A 26767-nucleotide genomic window follows, 5' to 3' on the forward strand; every position below is an offset into this window, starting at 1 on the left:
AAGAAAAAATTAAAAATAAGGCAGCAACTAGTTAAGCCATATTTAATATTTGTGTGTCTCTGTAGGTATATATGTGTACATGTTCGCGTATGTGCACATGTGTTTACATGTGTATGAGGACAGAAGTCAACATTAAATATCGTCCTCTATCATTCACCTTATTTTTTGAGACCATCTGTCACTGAACCTGGAGCTCACAGATTCATCAAGACTGGCTGGCCAGGGAGCCCTGGGGCATCCCCCTGTCCCTGCTCCTCAGCACTGGAGGGACTCCTGCCATCACATCCGGTTTCTTAGGTGGGTGCTTGAGATCTGAACCAGCTTCCCAATCAAACAAATGTGCAAATGGGAAGAACCGGGAGGCAGGCACGTGTCTAACGTTTCTGAGGAACAAAAAGGGGTCAGGATTGCAGGAACAGAGTGGGCAAGAGCAAGAAAGGCAGCAGATGGGAGTCGGACCGGAGCCAAATGTTCAGCAGTGGTGCTGGGGAGCAGACTGTCACACGTTCTGTAACTTCAGTTAGCCAGTGTGGGAGGAGTTATATCAGGCAAGGAGGCAAAAGCTGCAAGTCAGAGGCTCTCCCTGGGGAGCTGGCTTCTTGTGACCACCTCTTGGACACCTGGGCCTTCTCCTACGACTAAGACCAGAAGATATAGGAAGACCACGAGGACCTTTTGCCCGACATTGTCACTCTGCACTCAGATACCAGGCAGAAGGGACAAAAGTGGGGCGAAAACAATCCAGGGAAGGTGTTAGAGCCTGACTCCGAGTGTCGGAGGTGAGACAGTGAGAGGCAGTTGGCCTCGGCACTGGCAGGCAGCTCTGCTCCGAGTTAGCACGTGGCAAAGGTTACCAGGCTTCTCATCCACAAAGCTGATGCTAGCCCAGTAGCTAATATAGCAGTGTGAGTCTGTAATTCAGCCTCTAGAGAGACTCGGGCAGCAGGATCGCTTGAGTCCAGAGGTTCAAAGCTAGCCTGAGTACCTTAATGAATCTATCTCAAAAAAAAGTATTGGAGCTCGAGAGATGACTCAGCAGTTAACGCTGTCTGCTCTTCCAGGGTTCCATTCCCAGAACCCACATGATAGATAGTTCACAATCATCTCTAACTCCAGTCCCAGATCTGATGTCTCCTTCTGACCCCTGTGGGCACCAGGCAAGCATGTGGTGCATAGACAGACATGCAGACGAAAACTTCATACACATAAGTTTACAGAACTTTAAAAAAAAAAAATCTCTACTTCTAACCTCAACGTCTTCTCCCTAGTTCTAAATTAAGACCGCTAGTCAAAGTATCTCAAGAAGATCAACCAAGAGCAGAATTCCGAGATGTTGTGGTGCTAGTCCGACTTTCGTCAGTGACAAACAGCGGAGGAAAAACTGTAAAAGAGTTAGAATTTACTCTAAGTCTTGGTTCCAGAGGTGCAGCTCACGGCTCATGAGCTCTCCATCACTCTGCGCCTGGGGCATGCGATCGGGACGTCAGGGCAGCAGGGTGTGTGGCGGAGGAAGCTGCCCACCTCATGGTGGCAGACAGCGCGGCTGTGCTAGAGGCTTCCTCCTTCTCTTTACTCAATTGGAGCAGCCCACGTTCCAGCCAGGCCTTTGTCTCTTAACTGATGTCCCACAGGCCGGCTGTCCTTAGACATACCCTCTTAGATGCATCCAGAAATATGCTTTACTCATGAAGACATCTGTCAGCCCAATCACTGACCATTAGAATTAACCCACAGAGAAGCCCATCATGTATCTTTAGCCATGGAGGGGTTTCTTATTGTTTAACTTGATCGACACAACTGATTTATTGAACAGCTCCCATACAACAAGGCCCTGCAGAGGGTATCAAGAAACACTACAAAGACAAGCCCTTTCCTAAAGAGATCACAACCTAAAGTCTAGGTGGAATTGTTCACGTAACAAGACAAAAGGCTGGGCATGAGGCTCCTTGGTGGAGTGCTTGTTAACTTGCACAAGGCTGGTGTTGGATCCCAACATAGAAAAAAAATCACTTTCAGTGACTTCCTTGAGAAGCCCTTGCCCGCTCTTGGCTGTGTGCTTCCCGCTCTTCTTTCCTAAGCGCCTCTCTCTACGCTTAAATATACATGAGAACTTCTTATCAACACGAAACAAACAACAGAAACAACAAAGGACTCAAAACAATGGGAGTACACAGTATTTGAGCATCATATATAATATACTACTAAAATACAAGTATTAATGAGTGTTTAATATATTAGTATTAATAAATGAGTAATAATATATGCATATTAATTAATATAATGAGTATTCTATCAGCTAGAGATTAGGGGAAGAAACTCTTAGTCATCCAGGACTTAGCCTATGTTTTGAAGGCTGGAAAGTGAGATGGTAAGAGGGAAGAAAGGAGCTAACCAGTGGCTCTGCAAAGTGAGAGGCCAAGAGAAAGGGGGTACAACAGCTAGTATGTAGGGAGTACCCTATTCAAGGCATCCAGCACTTGGGGAGGAGCTGGGTGCAATGCTTATGTAAACCCAGCTGAGAGAGAGAATGGGGAATTGCCGCCAGCCTAGGCAACACAGTGATATCTTTTCTTCTTTTTTTCTTTTAAGGTAGAAGGCAGGTTATAGGGAGACAGAGGTTACAACTATGAAATATGCGAACATGTATTTGAACTCCTAATTCCATTATTCCCAAGTCTGGACAAATTACTAGACACCTCCTGCCCATTTTCCTCAATAATGGCAATCTTGTACCTACTTCAAAAGACTTCCAAGAATAAAAATATAGTAACAAAATATCATTATAAAAATTACTAATTAGTCACTACTTATCAAAACTAATATCATTAAAGATGAAAATAGATTGAAATTCAATTATAGAAGGTCGTGGAACTTCAGGCTAAGGGGAATCTGTACTGAATTTTATAGGTAGTAGCAAACCAAAGTAAAATGGAAAATGAGGTAGTAAGGTTCAATGGGTTCATTTACATACTTGTATTTGTGGTGTTAGAGATGGAACCCAGGGCCATGTGCATGGCAAGTAATGTAAAGGAATCTACCCCAGGGCCACCACTAAAGTATCCGGGAGGCCAATCTGTGGGAAGCCATAAAATGGACTAATTATAGGGGAAACACTGGAGTTGGGACCTATGCAGTAGAAGTCCAGTCGTGTGACAGGAACCTAAACAAGAAGGAGGTGCTGCTAGGAAGAAAAAAAGATAAAGAGGTAGAGAAAGCCAACTCCAACTAGGATCTAGCTATCACACAAAAGGGTGAGATACTAAACTAGACACTTTTTTAAAAAGTTAAAATGCTCAATCTATATTGAACATATTTTACCACAATTTATTCTTTTGAAATTTACTTTATGTGTACGAGTGCTTTTGCCTTGCATCTATGTATGTATACTATCTGCATGACTGGTGCCTACAACGGTTAGAAAAGGGCATCAGCTCCTCCGGAACCAGACTTAAGGACTGTTGTAAGTCATCACAATAAGTGGCTGGGAACCAAACTTGGGTCCTCTGAAAGAGCAGCCAGTACTCCTAACAGCCGAGTCATCTTTCCAGCCCCTATTTTTACCACAATTTAAAAGGGTAATTAGGAAAGGTGAAAGTCAAGATTAATTTCAACTCAAATAACTTGGAAAGCCAACGGTACCAGAAAGAAAAACCACAAAACGCCTCCATTTGGGAAGAGGACTCTAGTTAGGTGTAAAGTGATACGTTGAAGTCAAAAGAGCAGGTGTAGAGGCTGAGAGGCAGGACTCACACATCTAACTGGGGCAGTCAGTGGGAAGGAGAGCACACCACCACACGAACATCCTAATGAATCCAAGTTACACCTTGACTTATCAGCCGCTAGTATAAAAGAGCTGGGGAGCACTGTGAATCGGTGACTCTACTTAACACAGATCAAGAAGAAAAGATGCTCTCCTCTGAGGGCCCCCCAAACCTGGAAATAGTTAAGAAAGAAAACAAAGTCTATTAACATCTTGACTTCTAATACAAAGAGGAAATAAGATGGCATCAACCCCAGCAACACAGATGCATCCTCCACAGCCCGATAGTCCCTCCCCATGTGTTCTAAGCTGTGAGGGCAATTCATCCCACTTGTTCTCCACATAGCCCTTAAATATCCGCAGAGAAATTCTGAGGTGCTTTTAGAACAGTTAACACCTTTTAAACTGTTTAGGGTTTTTTTTTTTTTGCAGAATGCCAGTCACATGGAAAGTCTGAACCCTCCATTGTCTTTCACAGGATGACACACCTGTGAACAGGACCAGCAGGAGACTGGGAGCACTACCAGCACTCCAGAAGTTCACAGTCACAGAAACACCGCTCCAAACCCTCACGGGATAATCGACCTCGTAGGGTTGGTTTTGTTTGTTTGTTTGTTTGTTTGGTTTTGGTTTTTCAAGACAGGGTCGACCTCGTAGTTTTGACACACACATTAGTTTACCTACTTTTGAAACTGATGCAAACAAAGCTGTAATACTGGTGAGTGGTTCCCTTCATTCAACAGCAGATTTGTAAGATGCTATTTATTTATTTATTTATTTATTTTTGCACATAGCTTCAGTTTCTTTATTCTGAGCACTATCTAATATTTTCTTGGGCACTTATGTCACAACTTATTTGCCCATGCTACTATTGATAACCACTTGGAAAATTCTGGTGTGGCCTATTCATTTGGCATGAACACGTCTGTCCATTTACTTTAGTGACCATGGGCACACAATTCTATTATGCATAAATCCAAGAGTGGAACTGCCGTACCATAGGGCTTGCACATGCTCAACTTAGGTAAGCAGCTGGAAAACTTTCAAGGAAGAAAACTGTCAAACCCTTTGTGGTAAAATGTGAGTTAGACTGATGATTCCGAAAAGGTGCGAACTCGCTTCGGCAGCTTAGTGAGCTGAGCAGAGGACTGTGGAAGGTATAACTTCAGAGTTGCTTTCAGTAGGCAGAGGGTATGGAAGGAGGATAGCTGGCCCACTCTGTCCTGGGAGACTGACTGAAGGAGGAGAGCTGGCCCATGCAGCCCTTGGAGGTTGTTACTTTATGGTATTTTCAGGAGCAACTGTAGCACAGGATACTTAGTAGAATAACTCAAGAGTCTCCGTTCTTCAGAATTGGTGTTGCTAAAAGTTAGGAACAAACTAGTGCAGTGCCACTGTTACTGGGAAGTAACTTCTGTGCGCTACAACAGAGCATCAATGTTGCAGCTCAGAGCAGTGGCAGTTGGACCAAGACTCTACACCGGTTTCTAAACATCTAGAAAGTGAAAGGCATTTCAGAACTAGCCTAATTTCCAGGAGACTATATAAACAGCTTCCACCTCAATGACCATGCTAATAAAAATTCATTTATTGCCTTCCCAATGCACAATTCTAGAACATAAAAAAAGGGGGGGAAATGGGGAAACTGGATAAAATATGGACTTCAGTAGAGAAAGACCAAGACTGGTTCATTAGTTACAGGAAATGTGCCATAGCTGTGTAAAAAGTCAATAAAAAGAAAAATGGGAGGAGAGAGAGTATATAGGAAATGAGAAATATATAGGAATTTAGATTTGTCTGCAAATCTAAAATTGTGCTAAAAAAATAAATTTTAAATGTCTACTTGAAACATCATCTGCATGTTGTAAAACACCTGCGGAACTTCTTTCAGGATACATTTTAAGAGCTTTAGATGCCTGTGCATACACACACACACATATACACACTTTCCATCAGTGAGCTTAAGCACACAGACAAACATGGGACACTTCTATCTACAGCAATATTGGCTTTGTGCCTTGCTATAAAGATACGAATAAGCCTTTCTTTTCCATCCCCTCTACTCCAACCTTCCCGACTTTACACTACAGGCATTTAATAATTCATTAAGAAGCAAGCCTCTAATAATCTTCTAGCAATAATGACTCAAACCTCCGATCAGAGCTAACATTCCAAAAAGCACATCTCAGTAGTTTACAGTCATCAAGTCCTTGCTTACATAGGGAAGAAAGGAGAAGAAGTAGACAAGTTTTCTGGTACTAAAGAACACTCCACTACCATAATGGAAGATCCAGGGAAAGGAACCTGGGTCGAAAGTCAAGAGACCTGGCCTCATTCAGCTCTACCACCAGTTAGTACCACTCTGTGACCTTGAGCATCGCTAGTCCTCAAGACCATGATCTCAAGTCTACGATCAACTATAGTAACTCTCCCACTCACCAAGAGGTCCTTCATTCTCACTTCTTGCCTGTGCAAATTATCCTAGCTAAAGCTTTACTCTCCGTTCTGCAAAACATTTAGAGAATCTAAACGATGACATCTTGCCATTGAATGAATGCCTACACACACACACACACACACACACACACACACAGCGGGGGTGGGGGATAAATGAAAGGAAAGATTAAGTTGGATATCCATGATACTAATACTTTGTATTAGAACCCACCCTGCTACATGAGCTCAGTTTGGGGAGTGCTTGTCTGGCATGCACAAATTTGTGGGGTCTAGTCCTACTACCACATAAACCAGGTGTGGCGTCTCATATCCGCAGTCCTAGCACTTGGGAGGTAGAGGCAGGAGGATCAAAAGCTTAAAATCGTCCCCAGCTACATAGTGTTCAAGGCCAGCCTGAGCTACAGGAGACCCTGTCTCAAAGCATGTCCCTCAAACGACAAAGTAATCTCTCTGTGTACTGCACATACTTACTTGTGGCCGCAATATCCTGACATAGGCCTAGGCTTCCTTGGTTTAATTCTAGGAGCTTTGAAATCAGTTGAGGTCATAGCAACTTTATGTATTTAAAGCGGAAGCTGACAAGCTTCTTACTAAAAAGCCAAATAATAATTATGTTAATTTATGGAATCCTACAGTCTCTGTGGTAACAACTCAATTCTGTTATACGAGGGGAGATGCATATAGAAATGAGTGGACTTGTGTTTAGATAAAATTTTATTTGTAAAAACAAGCAGCAGTGCGGGCTATAGTTTGCCCGTCTCCTTCACAGTGCTTCACAGTGGAGCAGGAAAAGCCACTGGAAAGACAACACTACATCACAAATTCTCACTAAGACAAACCGTTTCACTTGCAGGGAGGAATCAGGATCTCCACATACCTGCGAATGTTCAAGTTTCCCCTGCGTGAACTGGTCACGTCACCAATACCTAAAGACAGAGCAGGAAAACACTCTCCCTTACATGGTTGTTATGGCAGAACGGGATGTGTTAATTAATATAGGCAAAATTTACATGATGACCTGCAAAAGTAAAATACCAGGTTTTAGCAACTTAAGCAATAAACACAGAAACCCAAGTCTGATCAGTGTCAACCTTATTCCTTCTACTTGTTAATCAACTAGTTCAGATAAATGCCAAGGTCACTGGCTTTCCTGGAAGACCTATTGTGTTTTTATGCAGTCGCTTTAGAGCTGCAGACTCACGGTCCTCCATAAACCACGACGTCGGCAGATAACTAGAGTAATTACTACTTGACCTAACCGTTCTGATTTATTTGGGGATGGGACAAAAGTTGCTCACCAGCGTGGATGTGTGGGCCAAGATCAGCTCTATCTTCCCTTTGTGTCTATCCTAGCAAAACTAATCCATTCTGTAATAGTCACCTTTCTAAGTTCAGCCCCAGGTTAGCTAGCAGGTGTTTGGGAGCAGGCTGGAGCACAGCTGGCCCACCAAGATCAAGCAAGTGCCTTTTTAAAAACTCATTTTATGAAGTTTCTCTACATGGCTTTGCCAAGTAAGCAAAATCCATGCCAAATAGTAAAAAAGGCACTTACTTGGCTCCCATAGGCCAGCTCCACACTCTAGCAGCTAAGATGCCACCTGCAGGGAACATGGAGGGTGAGGTGGGGATCTTGCCAGCCACTGAAGGAATGGCCATGAAAGACCTAAAGGAACAGAGAAAAGTAAGGTCAATGTCAAAGGTGAAGGCCCTGACCTGCTAGCATGGCTACTTCAGCCTAGAACGCCAAGAGTTCTAGCCCTCCTGAGAGCATTCCTGGAACAAGTCCAGATTGGAAGAAACCTTTCCGAGAAATGAAGTATTAACTCATCTATTATCACATGGAAAACTCACACAGATGGAAGAATCGGGAATCTGAAGCAGCGACCCACAAACTAACACTTTTGGGGAATGTTTTTCACTCTCTTCTGTGCTTCAGAATATAGAGATGAAACAGAGAACTCTAATAAACAATGAAGAAACACGTTTCTAATGAAAGTGGATTCTAACAACCAATACTTCAGAGAAGCCACGCTTACTCATAAGACTCAGGAATCTGGGTACACTTAAAAGCACGGAGCTGGAGCGATAGCTGAACGGTCAAGAGCACAGGCTGCCCTTCAAGAGGACCTGGGTTCAATTCTCAGCATTCGCATGGCGGCTTATCTGTAACTTCAGTCTCAGGGGATCCAACACACTCTTCTGGCCTCTGCAGGGCACCAGGTATGCATGTGATGCATAGACACACATGCAGACAAAACGCCCAGATCCATAAAATGAATAAGCAAATTGAAACTTTTGAAAAACAGACACGTGTCATTGGCCTAGCCACAAAACTCTTTGGAGCAGGGGTGACTGGAGATTACTAATACCAAGAACACCAATAAAAGGGGTCTTTACACGTCGGGAATTCCTCTCCCCATGCATAAATACCCTACACCTGGGTTCTTCAAAGTGTGTTTATCAGAAAAGGAGTGACAGGGAAAAACAAAACAGTCGTTCTGTCAGTCAGTCATTTGCCTCCTAAAAACAAGACAAACAGACAGACCGCTCCCTTCACCAGCAGTCCATTGCACACTGGTTCTCAGATCATGGAAGAAACACACAGGCAAGCCATGCTCTGACACCCCTGAGCCTCTGGAGCTTACACTTTCTTCACAGGCAAATGTAATTTTTTCATTCTAAGTAAGTTTATGTCAAACTTGCATGACCCTTCTATTTTTTAATGTATTTATCTAGTGAGAATTTCACACAAGTATTGAATGTATACCATTTCCACCCTTCACAGTCTTTAATTTTAAGATGCATTAAAATTGCTTACTCTTTTTAACAGACAATCTGGCAGTTCAAATTGCTCAGGTCCCAATTAGTTTAATTACAATTGGCTACTCACTGTTAATAGCGTATCTGGCCAGACTACATCTTGAGTGCCTAAGTAACAATTTCTTCTTGATTTTGGCTGTGCTTGCCTTGCGTTAGCGACCATCCCTGGAAAGCATCCCATTTATTAGTGTTTCCCTTGCTGTCTCAGCATTTCTGGTTAATGCACTGCACAGCAAATCATCTGGAGGGACAACCTGAATGAAGCTCTGCACTGTGGGCTCTGTAAAAATGCTCAAACCATTAGCCTGGAGTCTGCAAACAGAAAACAACAGCATGAGATTAAGAGGATAAAAAAAGTACCCAAGATTGCTCCTTAAAATAGGGACTGTAAAGTAAGAACCTAAGACTCATCATTAAAACAGATGGATATTTCACACCAACAATCTCACAAAGGAGTCCCTCTCGTCCTTTCTAGTACTTGTATGTCTTCAGCTCCATAAAGCCATGCCACAATTTCACAACAATCTTTTTTCTTTTACCATAAAAGGCATCGTATCCTTTTACAGAATAAAGCATCGTCTGCGCACTGCAGATTACCCCAGACACAGAGAAACAACAAGTTGATGCCAACAAGTTTCCAGCCACAGCCTGTCTGCAGCGGAAAAACCTGCCGATTTCACTGGAGTAAAGCAAGTTCTCCCACAGCAGCCCCGTCCCTTGTGAGCTCGCTCTCACAGCAGATGCTATTCTGCGCTTTGCACAGGACGTATTCATCTGTGTGATGAGACATTACTCCTCTCCGCCTTCTCTGGGGGAAGTACAAAGGGCTTTCCCAGGAATATGATCAATGAGGACACTGCGCACCAAAAAAGGAGATTAGCTTTTCTTCAAAGGCAAAACAGCATTCCTAGTCTAACTTTAAAAATGGCGTAATAGATTCCTGCTCCTCACAATACGCAATGAAAAAGACACTCGGTTAGCAGGGGGATGCTCATATATAGAGATCAGAGATAGAAATGCCATGGAGCACCTAAGAACAAATGAACTGGGAGCTGGAGAGATGGCTCAGCAGTTAGCAGCACTAGCTGATCTTCCAGAGGACCTGGGTTTGATTCCCAGCACCACAGCAACCTTGGCTCATAACCATCTATTCCAAGAAACCAGATGCTGTCTTCTAGACTTCAAGGGCAAAAGGCATGCCCACGGTACACAGACAAACATGAAGACAAAATACCCAAACACATAAAATAATGCTAAAATTAAAATGAATGAACCTGACAATGTATTAGCTAAACATAGTTTTATTCTGTATTACTTTTATTTATTTGGGGGCGGTGCAGGTAGGGGTCAGAGGACAGCCCGGAGAGACTGGCTCTCCAAGTGGGTCCTGTGGGTCGAACTCAGGTGTTCAGGATTGGAGGCAGGCACCCTTACCCACTGCATCAGCAGGCCGACCCTCGGCTAACTATTTTCAAAGTGTTATGCAAAGAGAATAAACTGGAGAAAGACACACAGTGTAAAACCCCCTAAATATGGTTTTATTTAATTATTTCTAACTAGTTAGAAAGCATGTTTATAAGACTGTGCAGTTTGCAGAAGTGCACAGACACAATAAATGGTTAACCATGCGCTGGATGGGAAACACCACCCAAAGAATGCTACTTCTGGGAAAGAGACAGGAAACAAGACTGAGGTGGGGAGCTCTGAGGGGATCAGCCAAGTATGATGGAATCCCCTTACAATGGACACTCCTAGGAAGTCCCCTCCTGTGACAGGTCTTTCCAGGTGAGTCCTTGATGAGCTAACCTGTCCTTCTGTGGTGATTTTCTGGTATTGGCTGTGATGTGACCTTTTGACCTATAACTCATGGGCCTCAGCCCATCACTGCACCTCATCTTACCAAAATACTCATCTTAGGCAAAAAAGTTTAAAAAAAAACAAACGATTATAGCTCCTTTTTTCTCCTCCGTTGCTACCACACGCTCTAGCAATCACTCGAAAGAAAGTCATTACATATTTCAAGCTCACCCGACTTCATGGGATTTGACCACGCTGAGAATTATAATTCATTCTGAATCAAAGACCAATGCAGAATGAGATATTAAAATTAAAGAAAGCACTGTTCAGTTCTCCACTAAATAAATCAATACCTAAAAGTTCTGCAATGTGTTACACTAACATTTCTGCCTTACCACCTCGACTATACTTAGGAAACATCTTGTTTTCAGACTTAGGTCAGAGCTACAGATCTGAAAATTTATTTAAGATTTTACTTTCTTTGGGATTTAAAGATAAAATAAAAACCTTAGGCATGTGAATACACACCCTTGGATTAAAAAAAAAAAATCAGCAGCCACCGCTGACCAGAAAATTCCTTTTCATCCGTACATAAAAGCTTCCTTCCACCACTGGCACTTACAGATCATGAAAGAGGAGCAGGAGGAAACGACCAACCAAGACAAGCCGGCATGAGCTAGGATTTTTTTTCTGTGAAGAAGAAGAAGAGAAAGAAAAGAAGGAGGAGAAAGGAGAGGAGGAAGAGGAGAAAAAAGAAAAGAAGGAGGACGAGGAGAAGAAAGAAGAGAAGGAGAAGAGGAGGAGGAAGAGAAGCAGTAGTGGTTGAAGTAGCAGTAGTGAGAACTCTGGTAGCTTTAACATCCTCATTAGGTTTTTACTGTTCCCACCATATTTAACCTATCTTTAAAGATACTTCTTTAAAGTACGCTGCTATCTGAATTCTGTTTTAAAAGCTAAAAATGGATTTCTATCACAGTTGGCCACGTGCCACAGACCGCTTCATGGCAGCTAGCAGGGTCCTGACAGCGCAAAGATGTTGCTATGGTGGGGGCAGAAGGTTAACTCCCAAACAAACACCTGCAAAACTCTGTCACCTTAGAAATACATGGAGAGAGGAACCTGGAGCAGAAAGCGCCTCGTCAAAGAGTTCCCTCTCGTCTTCTGCAGAGCCCAGCTCCCACCAACACAGGCCAGGGAGCGATTTCAGTGCAACTCTTTCCTTTTTGTGTGTGGTCCTGGGGATAGAACTCAAGGTCTCACACATGCTGTCCTACTGCACCAATTGTTTTTGTCTGTTTGTTTCAATGCAGGGTTTTCTATGTAGCTCTGGCTGTCTGGATCTCACTCCGTAGACCAGGCTGACCTCAAACTCACAGATTTTGTGATTTGTGATTCTGCCTGTCTCTGCCTCTGGAGTGCTGGGATTAAAGGCATTCACCACCACCACCTGACTACGACGGCTGCATAGCCTTTTTACAGCCTTGCCTGCCTCAGCATAATGCAAACTCCTTCAAGATGATCCACTGTTGCATGAATCAGAAGTCATTCCATCACTGTAATGTCTGGCAGAGAACAAGATGATCTATAGCTAACTGCATTGCCCCTGGAGCCAAAGGATTTAGACAATGGTCTCTGGGATTGTTTAACTCACTGACTCATCCATCCAAAAGTGATGGACTATCTAGGCTTTCAACACTGTACTCTGGCTCTGTTCGTGGAACTGGAAGACATTACAGGCTTCTAGATGCCCACCAATGCTATGACTGTTGTCAGTACATGAATATCGTGAACAACTAACCACACACTAAGGTATTCCTGCTACACTCTCCACTAATGGAACACAAAGGAGAGGAGAAGCATCTTGCTTCAGGCCAGTATGCCACAATTTAGAATTAATTTACTAGCATAATCCTACCACTGGACTCCAACTTTGACTGCTTGGACCTTCTCCCAACTCTTGGCTCCCCAACATATCCATACCTCTTCTGCCATCCTCGCAATAGTTTGGATTAAAAAGAATGAAAGGAGAAGGAGGCCAATGGCAAACACAGAGAAGAAAGATGGAAGTACAGCCATAAATGACTCTTTAGAGGGGATGACTGCAGGATAAATCATTGATCAAGGCATCAGAGGAAATTACGGAAACTGTCACGATGAAGAACTAGACAGTTGTTGTCTTACTTCAAGCTCCTGACCTCACGGTAAGAATGAAACCTGGATGTTCAACTCTAATGAAGCCACATAATGAAACAAAGGTCACTTGTAAGAGTTATAAAAGATGAGACAAGAGAGACAGCTCAGAAGTTAGGAGTGAGTACTGCATGCTGGTCTTACAGAGGACCAGTGGGGTCCCAGTACCCACATCAGAAGGCTCACCACCTGTATTCCAGTTCCAGGGGGGCTGATGCCATCTTCTGGCCTCCATGGGCACCCATACACAGGTGGCATACACTCACAGAGACACACACATATAAAAAAATAAAATATTTTAAAAATATGCAACCAAATACAGTGGTACCTTAATCCCAGCATGCATGCTCATCTCACACACACACAAACATGTGAACACACATAAATAATAAACAAAATAAGCTCTTACAATTCACTTGATTGAGTGTTCTTACTTAACTGACAAAAACATTAAGAACAAAGAGGTTAAATGTCTGTCCAAGATCAAATGCAGGTTCAAAGAGAATTCACACTTCTGACTTTTATACCACATGGCATATTCAATTACTTTATTTTTAGTGGAAAACACACAAACATACACACACTTAGCGCCTCTTCATTTAAGTAGCTCAGAAAACTAGCAATAATTAGCCTGATGGGACAGCTATCCTTTCTCCGAAGATTCCAGGTCCCACCGACGGCATCACAAGCCCGGCCTCTTCCGTAGAGATGCCACAATGTGTCTGAAAGACGGTCACAGTTACAGAAGGAATAGATGCCACATTTGTAGAAGACCAGAATCTACACAAACGGCTCCAAGCTAATTGTTTTCATCTTAGTTTCACAAGCAATGGGGGCAGTGGAAGAACCAGGAATCCCCTGTATTTACATTTCTAATGTAGAAAGGAAAATGGGTAAAATTTTACTAAGAAAAACACTCATGCTTTGGAATGCCTACCTCAGGAGAAATGGCATTCTATGCACGGAGACACTAGACAACCATGTGCTGAATTTGAATGTTCTCCCAATGTGAAAACAGATGTTTAAGGAGATAGATATGTTTACTTATTTGAACATCACACAATGTGTACACAAACCAAAACATTCCATAACAGCTTCCCTTAAACAGGCACAGGTATGATTTTTACCTGCCAATTCAAAAAAAAAAATTAAAGGAAAAGATAAAAAAGACAAGACCATTACCATACAAGGCTCAATAGATCCTTAAGGGAATCAAAACTTAAGGCCATTAAAAAGCTCTGAGTCAACACACACGACAAAAATGGAAAACCAGAAAGAACTAAGTCAGAGAAAATTACTCAAAAGTCCTCCTCTGATGAGCATAATGCAAAGGGCGAGTGCTCAGAGCTCTGGGAAGCGTGCAGCACAGAGAATGCAGTCTTTGTGCAGGGATTTCCTGAGTGTTCTTCATGCTGTGTGTGCCTTCTCAGACTGCTGAGAAAATCTCCTGAATTCTATGGCGAGGAGAGGGGAGGCAGGGACGTGAGAAGGTAGGCATCTAATTTGATATACAAATGTAAAAGTAGCTTGAAGTAATAAAAGCACAACAGCATATTTTAATACAAAATTACAAGCACAGAAAAGAACACAGCGAAGCCTATTTAATAAGCATATAGAAAAGGAAATTTCAAAGATCAAGAAATAATCTTTGTGCCTGAGGAATAAAATCAGACCTTGAATTAAACTGCCCTCAACCCAGTGTTGGCTAAGAGCTGGGCAGACGGATGGAGCCATCACTTCTATGTATAGAAGTGCTCTCCTCCCTACTTGCATCTCTCTATTCTGTGCATCCTATCTCTAGCTAATGTCCTAGTTCAACCAGCTCTCCTGGATTCGCTGAACTGGTTGACCCTTTATTGCCTTCTATCCCTGTGGATATCCCTCACTATCCACCCTGCACACTGAAGCCAGCATGACCCACGTAGAAGCATAAACTTGATCAAGTGGTTCTCCGACTTTATATCTGCAGCAACTTGTCTACTGACAAACAATGGTGTGGTTTTTGGTTTTGGTGTTTTTTTTTCAAACTGTGACTTCTTCAGTTGCAAAATCTTGAAAGAGACTCTAATGGTACTTCTTAAGACGAAAAGAAATTATGCATACCTAATACAAAGCAAAATTACTGTTTTATACATGTTTTTCTTCAGTTTACCCTTTACAGTAGCACGCGCGCGCGCACACACACACACACACACACACACACACACACACACACACTGAGTCACTCTATAATACACAGTTCCATGAGGGTGTGAGTCCACAAATGACCGCTGCTGTAGTGAATAAACTTTCAACTCCTTCGTAAGCCATTTCCCTACCGTAGCCTGACCTCTCCACATAGTGAGGTGGTTAAAAACCAGAGGCTGCAGCCTGGCTCTCTGGGACAATGAGCTAGGTTCTGCTTTCGCTAGTGTGTGGCCCTAGACAAGTGCTATCAGCTGTGATCCTGGACAAGTCACATAACCAGTAAGAGGTAACTTAGTATCACTGTATGTAAAATGAGAAAAGGACCCATACTCACATCTTGCAGTAACTCAAAAACTGAGGGAGAAAACTAATATAAAGCGCTTGGTGAAAGTGATAGGTATTATTATTGGTATCGCCTCTATTGCCCTCCGGAGCTGATCTTGTCCGTATTGTGACTATAACGAACTCTCTAGTACGGTCATCTCACATCTCCATGTCTCCGAAACACCAACCACATTTTCCAGTCCCACAAGCACAGACTGATTCGTATTTTAGCTCCTCTGAGGCCACCTCAGTGAAGCCTTCCCAGTTCCAACAGGTGGCTCCCAGTTCTCCCACTCAACCTCCATAAGAAATGAAAAAAAAGGTCAGCCACTATGCTCTATGCCTTTAATCCCAGCACCCACCCAGGAGGAAGAAGATGAGGATCTCTGTGAGATTGGAGCCAGCCTGCTCTCTACAGCGGTTCCAGCACAGGCAAGGCTCTACAGACAGACTCTGAAAGACTACATTTGGAAAACATCAACAGCACAACCAGCTACACTGCTTGCACTCTCATTTCACCACCCAAAGGCTGTCTTCCCTCGCACAGAGGCCCACAAGGAAACTCTATACATCCCTTCCAAGTGATTCTGGGTAACTTAACCTTTGCCGCTGGAGCAGTTTGTCACAGAATCCACGAGAAACCTTACAGAACTATCCAGTACAGAAGCAATACTCAACAATGACCACATTTACTGGAACTATTTAGCATTCCAGATTAAATTATCAAGATCCCTAGGAGGCAAACACCTGACTCAGACCCCAGTCAATCAGCTAGCCTGAAGGGAGGTGGGGAAAGATGTGAGGACTGGAGATGGTAGGAAGGACCTTGAGGTCTCTTAGAAGGAAAACTGCAGCAAATGCTGAGGGAGGAGGAGGCAGGGGCGGCTGGAGATGGAGGGAAAGTGGAATTAGCCTCAGCTCAAAGCCAAAGTCCTTCTCCCTTCTATCGCTAGCACTGAAATAGTTCCTGGTACTTCAAAACAAGTTAAACCCACCCTCAAAGTCCAAATCTACAAAACTGGGGTAATAATGCCTCTCATGGGTTAATGGTGGGAATTAAAGGGTGTTACAGATGTCCTCAGATCTTAGCTCTCTCTACACTGCAGAGGTCGGACAGTACAAGCTAACTCATTTGCTCTTGTGATTTGACAATTTATCAGTCACTTTAAGATTCTCTGCATCAAAGTTTAAAACAGACATTAATATTTTGAAAGGCCCTGTGACATCACTCACAATAGACAGAAAGCATGACACAGCCCTGTCTTAGGAGGTGAGATAACGTAAGAATTTTGGTACCTATTAAAACAGACAGGACCTTGAGATGCTGGCTGTCCACCTCTGCAACTTCCTAGAGATTGTTACATGTATTCCTCAAATGACCAAATGGACAATAAATAGCAGAAAACATGCAAAACCTGAAAACTTTAGTAATAATGCAAAGAAGGTAAATCCACATCCTTATGGATTAATACATTTAATGTCATCAAAAAACGGTCTTTACAAAAAGTCATTATTTTTAAAGATATTAAGAGGTGATAGCCTGTTATTCATTTACTTCAGAACTGCATTAGGAACAGGCTTGCTTTAGCAAGCTGTTAGATCCAGTTGGTGATGTAATTTACCAAGTTATATTTTTATGACTATAAAAGATTCAAGCCTGTATACAGTTTATGGGCCAATAGCTCACTAAACTTATTAAAATGAATTTGCTTGATGTCAACCTTCATTTTTACACAGCCATCTCACTGCAAGCATTGAACAAAGTGTGCAGAAATAAATGGTTTGTCCCCCCCCCGCTTCAATTTGAACCTGCAGAAGAGAGCTTTTCTTTTAAGATTTCCTGTTATTGTTTTTAACTATGAATGTGCATGTATGGACACAGGCCTATGAGTGCAGATGCCCACCGAGACAGCCAGGGGCATCGGACAGTCCTGAGCTGGAGTTGCAGAAGGCTGTGAGCCGCCTGACGTGGTGCTGGAAGCCAACTCCGGTCCTCCCTCAGAGCAGTACATGCTCTACATACTGGAGCATCTCTCCAGCCCTGGCAGGCATTTTCAAGCATTTGTTGTCAAGCTTGATCTGTATCAGAGAGCACTTGTCCAAGAATTTAAGAATTCTACCCCTATTAGCTTTTTTTCCAATTCACTTTTTAAAACCAGAGCTAACAGTTTAAAACAAAATACACAACCATGTAATAGTGGAAAAGAGCTAGACTGGAGAAAGAAGAAACAAATGCTCAGGCCTTCTCACCACTGCTTTCACAGATACTACGGAAAAACCACCTGCCTCATACTCCTGCTTCCTCTAGGGCAGGGGTTCTCAACCTTCCTAATACTGTGACCGTTTAATAGAGTTCCTCGTTGTGGTGACCCCTAACTATAAAATTATTTTCATTGCTACGTCAGAAGTACAATTTTGCTACTGTTATGAACTGTAATGTATATACCCATATTTTCCAATGGTCTTAGGTGATCTCTGTGAAAGGACCCCCCCCCCAACACACACACAAACACACAAGGTCGCGACCCACAGATTGAGAACTACTGCTCTCAGGACGTCAGAGTTCTGTTCCAGAATTATTTGTATACAACAGCTATAACTTTTCTAATAATGTAAAATTCTAATACATCCATGAGCCCTGGTTTAATCAGTCCAATTAAAAACAAAGGTTCAAACACTGAGCAGATATTCTAAAATATTAAAACATAATCTTGACCTTAATCCCAGTGGTTATTCATATGATGACATCATATTCCAGAAGACCTAACAGGAGGCAGGCGTAACCTCAAAAGGAAAAAAATAGAAAAGGTTTGGTTGTCAATGTACTATCTTTGACTACATCACCCTTGATGCTATATTATCCATTTACTCTTTTTTTCTTCTATGAAGTTTCATGGAGCATAAAATAAAGTCCTCAGAGCCTTAAAAAAAAAAGATCAAATAATCAGAATCTGTTGAATAAATCCAAATTTGTTCGCTCATAATATTTTGTGGGATTTAAAAAATAAATAATATTTTTAAGATGAACAAAAGGATGCCTACCTCCTTAAAAACAAAGCAAGTGAGTTCTAAACCAATTTATCCAAGACCCTCAATATTCTAATACTACAGTAAAATAAAAAACAATATATTTGGAATCTGATGGGAGCATATATTCCTAATAATCAGGGTAATTATACTTTAACTGGTTATGGATGGAAAGCTACTGACCACAACAGAACTAACTTGGTGGTACCAACTCTTGCCGCCAATCCATCATAAAGAAATGTAGCATGCAATCAAAAGCATCACTGGCATCACCAAGCTTGAAGCAATGTTTCAGATTTGGGTTCCTTGACAACAGGCTAAAGAGTCAAGAGGAGAAGAAAAGTAAGGTATACGCATCTTGACCTTATCTCCCCAGTAGATCGGGAGTCCACCAATGAAACGTGGAGAGTACACTGGTGATCTGCCTCCTGAAGGTAATAAATTCTACCAGGATTTAGATTAGAGAGTAGGGGGGGATTAAGAGGCAGGAATCACCAAGTTAAGCTATAAACTAAGCTTTGTTGGTTTCTCTGTGCAGCTCCGGCTGTCCCAGAATTTGCTGTGTAGACCAGCCTGGCCTCAAACTCAGAGAGCCACCAACCTCTGCTTTCTGAGTGCTGGGATTAAAAGGCATGTGCCACCACCACCACACAGCCTTAAACTAAGCCTTCTTGAACCCATATCAAGCTAAAGGAAACTCAATCCCTAATTTCTTATTTGCCACAAATATAACCTCACAAGTCACTCCTCTGTTTCATTAGCTTTATGAAGAGAAGGTGTTAGACTTGAAAGCAGTTGTGTGTCAGTCTCTGGCCTGAAATGAACCTTAGACAGAAGAGGAATGAATAAGGGTAGTCACAGCTGAAATTCAGCCACAGAATCTGTTTAATAGTAGGTATGGATGGGACATTTGGGGTCAGCGCTGGAGTTGGCTTAATTACAGTAGAGATTTTGTGCAATGGATCCAACAAATGAAAGACAGACTCGGACCAGGAGAAACTCAGAGAATTAGGGGGTAAGCCTAGCATTCTCATAGAAACCTACAATCCCATGCAGGCAGAACACTAGAAGTTCATGACCTGTTTGTACTGACTGCAAAGGTATCTTGAGGCCAGCCTGGGCTACATACTGCCCCCACAAGGGGAACTATGTATCAAACGAAGTAGCCTTAGGTAAGTTGCAACAGTATTACTGCCAAGAAACTGAAAAGTGTGGAGAAAAGGGAGGGCCACAAACTGTAACAGTCTAATGCCTCCTTATGATTTTGTAACTTAGCACAGATGCTGACCACCAGGAACTGCCAACACTCGGGCTGTCATAACCAGAGACGAAACAGTTTGATTTAGCAAAGGAATTGCACAGCCCACAGTGAAAGGCAGTTCCCCTCGAAAGAGCATCTTTGGAACCAGCAGCCACCTTCATTAATCACACAGGACGGGTATGCGACAAACAGTTTCTATGCACTGTAAGTGCTCTTGAGTTGGACGACAACACTAGGCTCTTTATACAAGAAGGAAAATCATACTGCATGGTGCAAAAAAGACCGGAAAAGTCATGTACCTTTACTCCACTGAAAGATACTCTAGAATCAGATTGCATGGGTACATATCAGTAGTCTCAGCTAGGTGGGAAACTGAAAACAAAAGGATCTCTTAAGGAAGGAGTTAGAGGACCACCTGGACAACAAAGAAAAACTTGATTTTAAACACTGTGTCTTGGAGAGAGGGATGGAATATGTTTTAATGGGGGAATAGTGAACAGTTATAACTGTTCGATCATATTTACCATTTTATTAAAGTTCTATTTGCTTCAGGCAAGTTTTAAAACAATGACTCTTGGCTAGGCTGAACATGATGGCACATGCCTATAATCCCAACACCAGTGAATAAGAAGCAGAAAAGAAGAGGTCATTCGGTCGGTCTCAGCACCATAGTGAGACCTGCTTCAAACAAACAAACAAACAAACAAATAAAAACGGTGGCCCAAGCTGGGGGGGGAAAAAGAGCTATTATTAGCTATGACCCTTGGCTCTACTTTTCTGGACCTACTATTGCTGAATAAAAGTGGCACAAGCCAGGCTTATGACCAGGTTCGAAGCAGACTGCCATCTGCTGCATGCATGGGATGTCCCCACTCGGTCCCAGTGTCTCGCCAGGTAGGATCATTAGAAGAAGAACATAGATTGTTTGGAGCAAGGTGTTGGTTCCATAATCACCTCCTCTATGTGCCTCAATATCAGATCCACCTAAAGATTCCTATTCCTGTGCCTTTGAAATAGAAAGCCTTCCCTGGCAGACAATCAGTTAATTTTATAAGTGAATGATGGAGAGATATGTTAAGGCAACTGTGGTTTATTATACAATAAAAAAAAACACACATAAAGGAAGTCATAATATCTGGTCAGGACGAGGTTCACCTTATGCACTCTTGACCAAGTCTCCCTCCTTTCTGGGCCTCAATTTCAGGTTTGAAAGATCAGGAGTCAAATCTCTAAGAGACATCCTTTAGATGGAACGTCATGCGAGGAATCGCAGAACAGCAGATAGGGATACATACACAACGGCTTTGGAGCAACCGGACAGAAATTCAAAACGGCTTCTACATCTTTAAATCATCAGGTTCACCGCTTTTCCAGTCTTAGGATCCTAAGTTCATTTACAAGTCAGCATCCCCATGACAACACGTCTGCCCTTCAAAAATAACACTTCATTTTTAATTGTGCTTTCAGCTAGGAATTCAGCACACTACTTTTACCCGCCTCAGAATAGCACAGAAGAACATTGTCATGAAGTGTCCCTACAAGGAAGACACTCACAGACTGGTGCATTTGCATGGGAGAAAATACACGAGGCACACATTTCTAAACACCACTTGAATACCACACCCAAACAGTATTAAAAACAAACTGCAAAAATCGGAAGATGCCTCATTGGAAAACAGAGATAACTCGGGAAGTCTTCCCATAGTTCTGAGGGAAAAAGAATGCCATCAGATTTTAGGGTGGCCTTTATGTCTTTCAGAGAACATAACTGGAGGCTATGAAACATGCAAATCAGAATTGAACTATAGAAAAACTCGGCTCTCACCCAGACGCTTCAGCAAAGCAATGTCAGTATGCCAAATACGAAAAAGTGCAATTTTCTCACAAGAAGGATGATCGGGTCCGCAACTACGGCTAATAATAGTAATACTATCTTGCATTTGCCGAGCCTCGGGTCTTTTCCTCGCATGTTCCCACGATCTCACGCTATCCTAGGTCTAGGGGTATCCTCTCTGCAAACCTCCAGTCCTTTCCTCTTCAGAGATGAGGAATCAGAACAAGGCAGGTCATGATGCACGGGCTGAAGGGTCTTTCGCTATTGGGTTGGCTACAGTGAGTCTCCCAGCGCCACAATATACGAGCTCACCCTATAAAATTAAACCTACACTTGTTCTCTCAGAGTTGGCCAGAGACCAACACATATGGGCCTCGAAAGTCCAAAGGAAGAGAACCTGCTGACTTGTTAGGTGAAAAACTCCATGCCAAGCTCCCGTGCTCCCCACACTACACTACACACACACACAACACACACACACACACAACCTAAGCTGTTCAGACAGAATTCCTTTTCTTTGCCAGGCAATGAAACCCAGAACCACCAAATCTCTGCTTCTGTGAACAATTTGCCATGCTGCCTCTCTTGTGCCTGCTTTCCTTCCTTTGGGCACGAGTGTAGCGTGAAAGCCAACCCTCCGAAGGGACCACCAGAACCTTTAAGGACCCGAGGAGATGGTGCCTGTCTCCTGAAGCAATGCAGCATCCACCTTGAGGAAACTGGTTCCCGGAACACACACATGCAGGGACTCCGAGAGGGATAAAGTTTGATTTCCCTTCCTGCGCATTCCTAGGGGACCGAGAGAGGGCGAGGCAGCAGCCTCCTGGGGTCCTGGGGTGCTCTCCGGGGGACAGTTCCTAGCAGCATGGCACTGCCACTCTCCTGACACACCGGCAGCCGCGGCAACTCAGGACGCCCCGAGCAGCCCAGCGGAGGAGAGAAGGGGACAACTCGCACCCGGCTCAGTTTGGGAGCACTGGAGCAAAGCTGTCAGGAACGACGGAGGGAGGGACCGAGCCCACAGGCGGGTCAGAGAGAGGTTCAAGTCCCGTGCCTTCCCCGCCCTGGCGTCCCCAGTCCTGCGGGAACATCCCTGCTGTCGCCCCTCCTCCTCTTCTGCCTCCCGCCCGCCCGCCCGCCCTGCCTTCCCAGCCGCCGCCGCAGGCGCTGAAGGACACGGCGGCTTGGTGGCCCGCCACCCCGGGGCGGCCGCGAGTTGAGGGAAGTCGCCGGGCGCCCCGGCCTGCCCGCGGCTCCCCACGCCGCCCCGCCCTCCCCGGAGCCGCGCTCGCTCACCGTCCGGTGCTGCTGGTGCTGCCGGTGGCGGCTGACGGCCAGCCCGGGAAAGCAGCCGGCAGTCAGCGCCCCGCAGCCGCCGGCGCCCCCGCCGCCGCCCCGGGAGCAGAGCAGCAGCAGGAGCGATCTACCTGCGGCGGCCGCCATCTCTCAACTGGAAACGGAGCTGGCCCAGGCAGCGCAGCGGACGGCCGGGGCGTGGCCAAGACCCGCCACTCAGCCGCACCCGACCAACTGCAGCCCTGAGTGAAACCTCTGAGGCGGGGCTTTCTTCGAAGACCAATGAAAAAGCGGGAGAACCCCGGCTTCGGGCTGTCTGTCATGTCCAGAGTTACCTTACGGGCAAATTCTAGGGAACCGGTCTTTGACACTCGAACCTCTTGGAATGGAGCAGTAAGGGGTGGCAAGTTCGATCTGGCTAATCTTTACCAAGCATAGTGACATTGGGAACTAGGGAAATAAATATCTGGGCAAATCTTGTTCGGAGTTGAGTTCTGAGTGTTCTAAGTTGTCTGCAGAAGAACTTAGTTGGTCAGATGAAGTAGGTTGCTACAACTCTCGACCACAGGTACAAAGTTAGCGACCATAAAGGATAGGATAGCATTTGAGTATAACGAAACAAACCCCAAATCATGAAGTAACCCAATGACAATGCTGTGTAACACAAGGTTTAATGATTGTAGTAGCATCGAAGTTCCAGGATGAGCACCTGCCATTGGGCTGAATGAACAGAACTCTAGGCAGTGGAAACACCCGACTCTTTTTCACAGCACCTTTACAACACTGACATTCCTCTCTACAAGCAACACTGTTCATCATCATAGTTGACCTTGGGCTCCTTTATTAAACAAACTACAAAAAAAAAACAGAAATAGTCAACAAGTAATAAAACCATTGTAAAGATGAACCAAGTTTCATAACTTTGCTAAAATAGCAATTAGAGCACACTTCAGAATAACTTTCTTGGGGAGAAGGAGGTATTTCATTGGGTTGCCCAGGCTGACCTGCAATGTTCCATGTAGCCCAGGATGACTTCAAACTCACCTCGAACCTCACCATCCCCAGTGTGGGGGCTGTAGGCAAGTACCATCTCACTCGGAATATAATAACTCTTATTTTGTTGTTTCTTGTTTTGAGTTTTGCTTGAGATGAAGTCTCACTACATAACAGACTGGGCTGGAATTCCCAATCCTCCTGCCTCAGCCTCCTGAGTGTCATGATTACAGGCATGAACCATCATGCCTGTCTTGGGCTGATTCTCACTCACTTTCTCTTGAAAACACGCCTTGCCACAGGACAGTGGTTCTCAACTTGTGGGTCACCACCCCTTTGAGGGGTCAACCGACGCTTCCACAGGGGTTGCCTAAGACAATCAGAATACACAGATGTTTGCATAACAATTCATAATAGTAGTTATTTTACAGTTATTAAAGTAGCAATGACAATAATTTTATGTTTGGGGGCCACCACAACATGAGGAACTACATTAAAGGGTTGCAGCATTAGGAGGGTTGAGAACCACTGCACAAGGAACAAGTTTGCAGGAAGGGTTCCTAGATTTTCTTAGAAGACTTCCTAACTGTTTGTTATTATGAGCTGCTCAATTCTTTCAGTTTCTTATATAATCTTGGGTGCAAGGAGGCAATTAATCGTTTTTAATTCCAATAATTGTAGTTTGTTACATGCAGTTTTTTTTTAAAAAAAAGTGTTACTTGTTCTTAATAATATTCTTTCAAGTTTAATTAAAATTGCTTTCTTGGCCAAACAATGAAGTAAAATTTCTGGGTTAATTCTTATGCCCCCGCCCGGAACAGGAGGCTGGTGAACTTCTCCATATGAGGGCTTCATGCTGCTCACTTACCCAGAAGAGCTCTGATTCCCAGAAAGTAGAGCCCGGGAACAGAGGAATGTGCTCCAGCTCCACAGCTGCCTGGACTATCCCCCCATTTGGAATTCATGGCATCGCTGGAACATCTCCGCTCACAATCGCCTTCAGCCCGTCTATATTTATCCCAACAGCATTTCATGTAGTTATCCATCCCGCCCGTCTCTCCTTCTCTCCCTTTTACTTCATTCACCATGGATTTTAGTTCTTTTTATTTTTCTTTTTATTTTCTTTTCATTTTTCCTTTGCCAAAACTGGGTATGGGCCAAGAGTGTTCCCCCTCTATCTTTACATTCTACTTTTGGAAATCTTACTTGAATTGCCTTTCCTCTGTTTTTCTGAGCATAGAAGTTAAATGTCCATCCTGCAGTACTGAGACTTAGTTCTGCGCATTAAAAAATGAACTGGATTAAGCCAGGCATGGTAACACACATACCTGGGGTAACACACATACCATGGTAATCACATACCTGGGGAAGCTGAGGCAGGACAGTTGTGAATATGAGGTCAACCTGGGCTACATAGTTAGAAGTTTTGGGAAAAGACAAAAACAAATGAAACAAAATGGGAAAAAAGTCATACTATTTTTGTTTGGTTGTTTTGTTTGTTTTTCAAGACAGGGTTTCTTTTGTGTAAAAGCCTTGGCTGTCCTGGAATTCACTTTGTAGACCAGGCTGGCTTCAAACTCACAGAGATCTGCCTGCCTCTGCCTCCCAAATGCTAGGGTTAAAGGCATGTGCCACCACATCTGGCCACACTCTTTTTAATGTGCAAATCAGAGACATTGCTAAGCGTTCCAAATCTATTTTCCAAAATGCACCATTTTATATCCTGGAAAATCAACTCCCCGATGGCCCTAAATCAGACTACATATTAGAGGACCTACCGACTAAACCAGGTTTGTAGAATATAGATCTAGCAATTGCTCTAAACAACTGTTACTTCCCACAGTGGCGAAGGTCTACATGAGCCGTTGGTCAAGCTGACTAAGGAAAAAGTACAGTGGCTCATCAGAAAGGAGTTCGCATACCCAAGAGAGATTATTCGCAAACCAAGGAACCCGCTGATCATTCTAGGGGTGATATATTGATAAAGAAGGGCACACACACTTTGTAGGACGTCGAAGACAACCTCAATATTTTCCAATAGAGAAACAGTCATCTCAACAAAATATTAATCAAGCTCTTACAAAAGTAACTATCCATGAGCCAAGCACAGTGACACACACCTGTTTCCCCGCACTTGGGAGGCTGAGGATCACAAGTTCAGAACCGGACTGGGCTACTAACCGAAAAGATATGCTCATATTCCCATAATCCAACACTGGGGAAACTCAGGCAGGAAGACTGACAAGTTCAAGCCAGCCTGGACCACATAACCCTATCTCATTTATTGCAAATACAAAACAAACCACAAATGAAAAGAGTTGTCTTCCCTGTACTTTCCCACTTTATCTTAGTCAAAAGACCAAGAAATTGTGTGTTTATTCTTTACTAAAAATGAGCTTGGCATAGTGATGCAAACCTATTATCTCAGTGCTTGTGAAGTAGAGGCAGTAAGATCTAGAGTTCAAGGTTAGCCTCAGCTATTTAGAGTTTGAGACCAGCCTGGGCTATAGGTGACCCTGTTTTGTTTTGTTTTGTTTTTTTTTTTAAAAAAAAAAAAAAGTAAACCGGATGGTTTAGTACACGCCTTTAAGCCCAGCACTTGGCGGGCAGAGGTAGACAGATCTCTGTGAGTTCGAGGTCAGTCTGGTCTACAGAGTGAGTTCCAGGACTGCCAGGGCTACACAGAGAAACACTGTTTCCAAAAAAAAAAAAAAAGTAAGAATATAGCACTTCTCAGCCTTTTGACTTGACTGAAATCATATATGAAATATAAAACTATAGATAATACAGTTTATATCATCAGTTTAAAAATCATATCCAT

The 26767-nt window shown here is 43.5% G+C and overlaps 1 protein-coding gene across 1 annotated transcript in view; it reads right to left on the reverse strand.

The window, feature by feature from the left end:
• Positions 1-23115, reverse strand: part of Mcu (mitochondrial calcium uniporter) — a 162050-nt gene extending 138935 nt beyond the window's left edge. Inside the window, exon 1 of the mRNA XM_085679664.2 lies at positions 22954-23115. Within this exon, the coding sequence (XP_085535790.1) occupies positions 22954-23100 (147 nt within the window). The 5' untranslated portion in view covers positions 23101-23115. The remainder of the gene's footprint in view (positions 1-22953) is intronic.
• Positions 23116-26767: the final 3652 nt, after the last annotated feature.

This window comes from Myodes glareolus, chromosome 18, assembly GCF_982192425.1.
Source record: "Myodes glareolus chromosome 18, mMyoGla1.1, whole genome shotgun sequence".
In the NCBI taxonomy this organism is placed as follows: Eukaryota; Metazoa; Chordata; class Mammalia; order Rodentia; family Cricetidae; genus Myodes; species Myodes glareolus.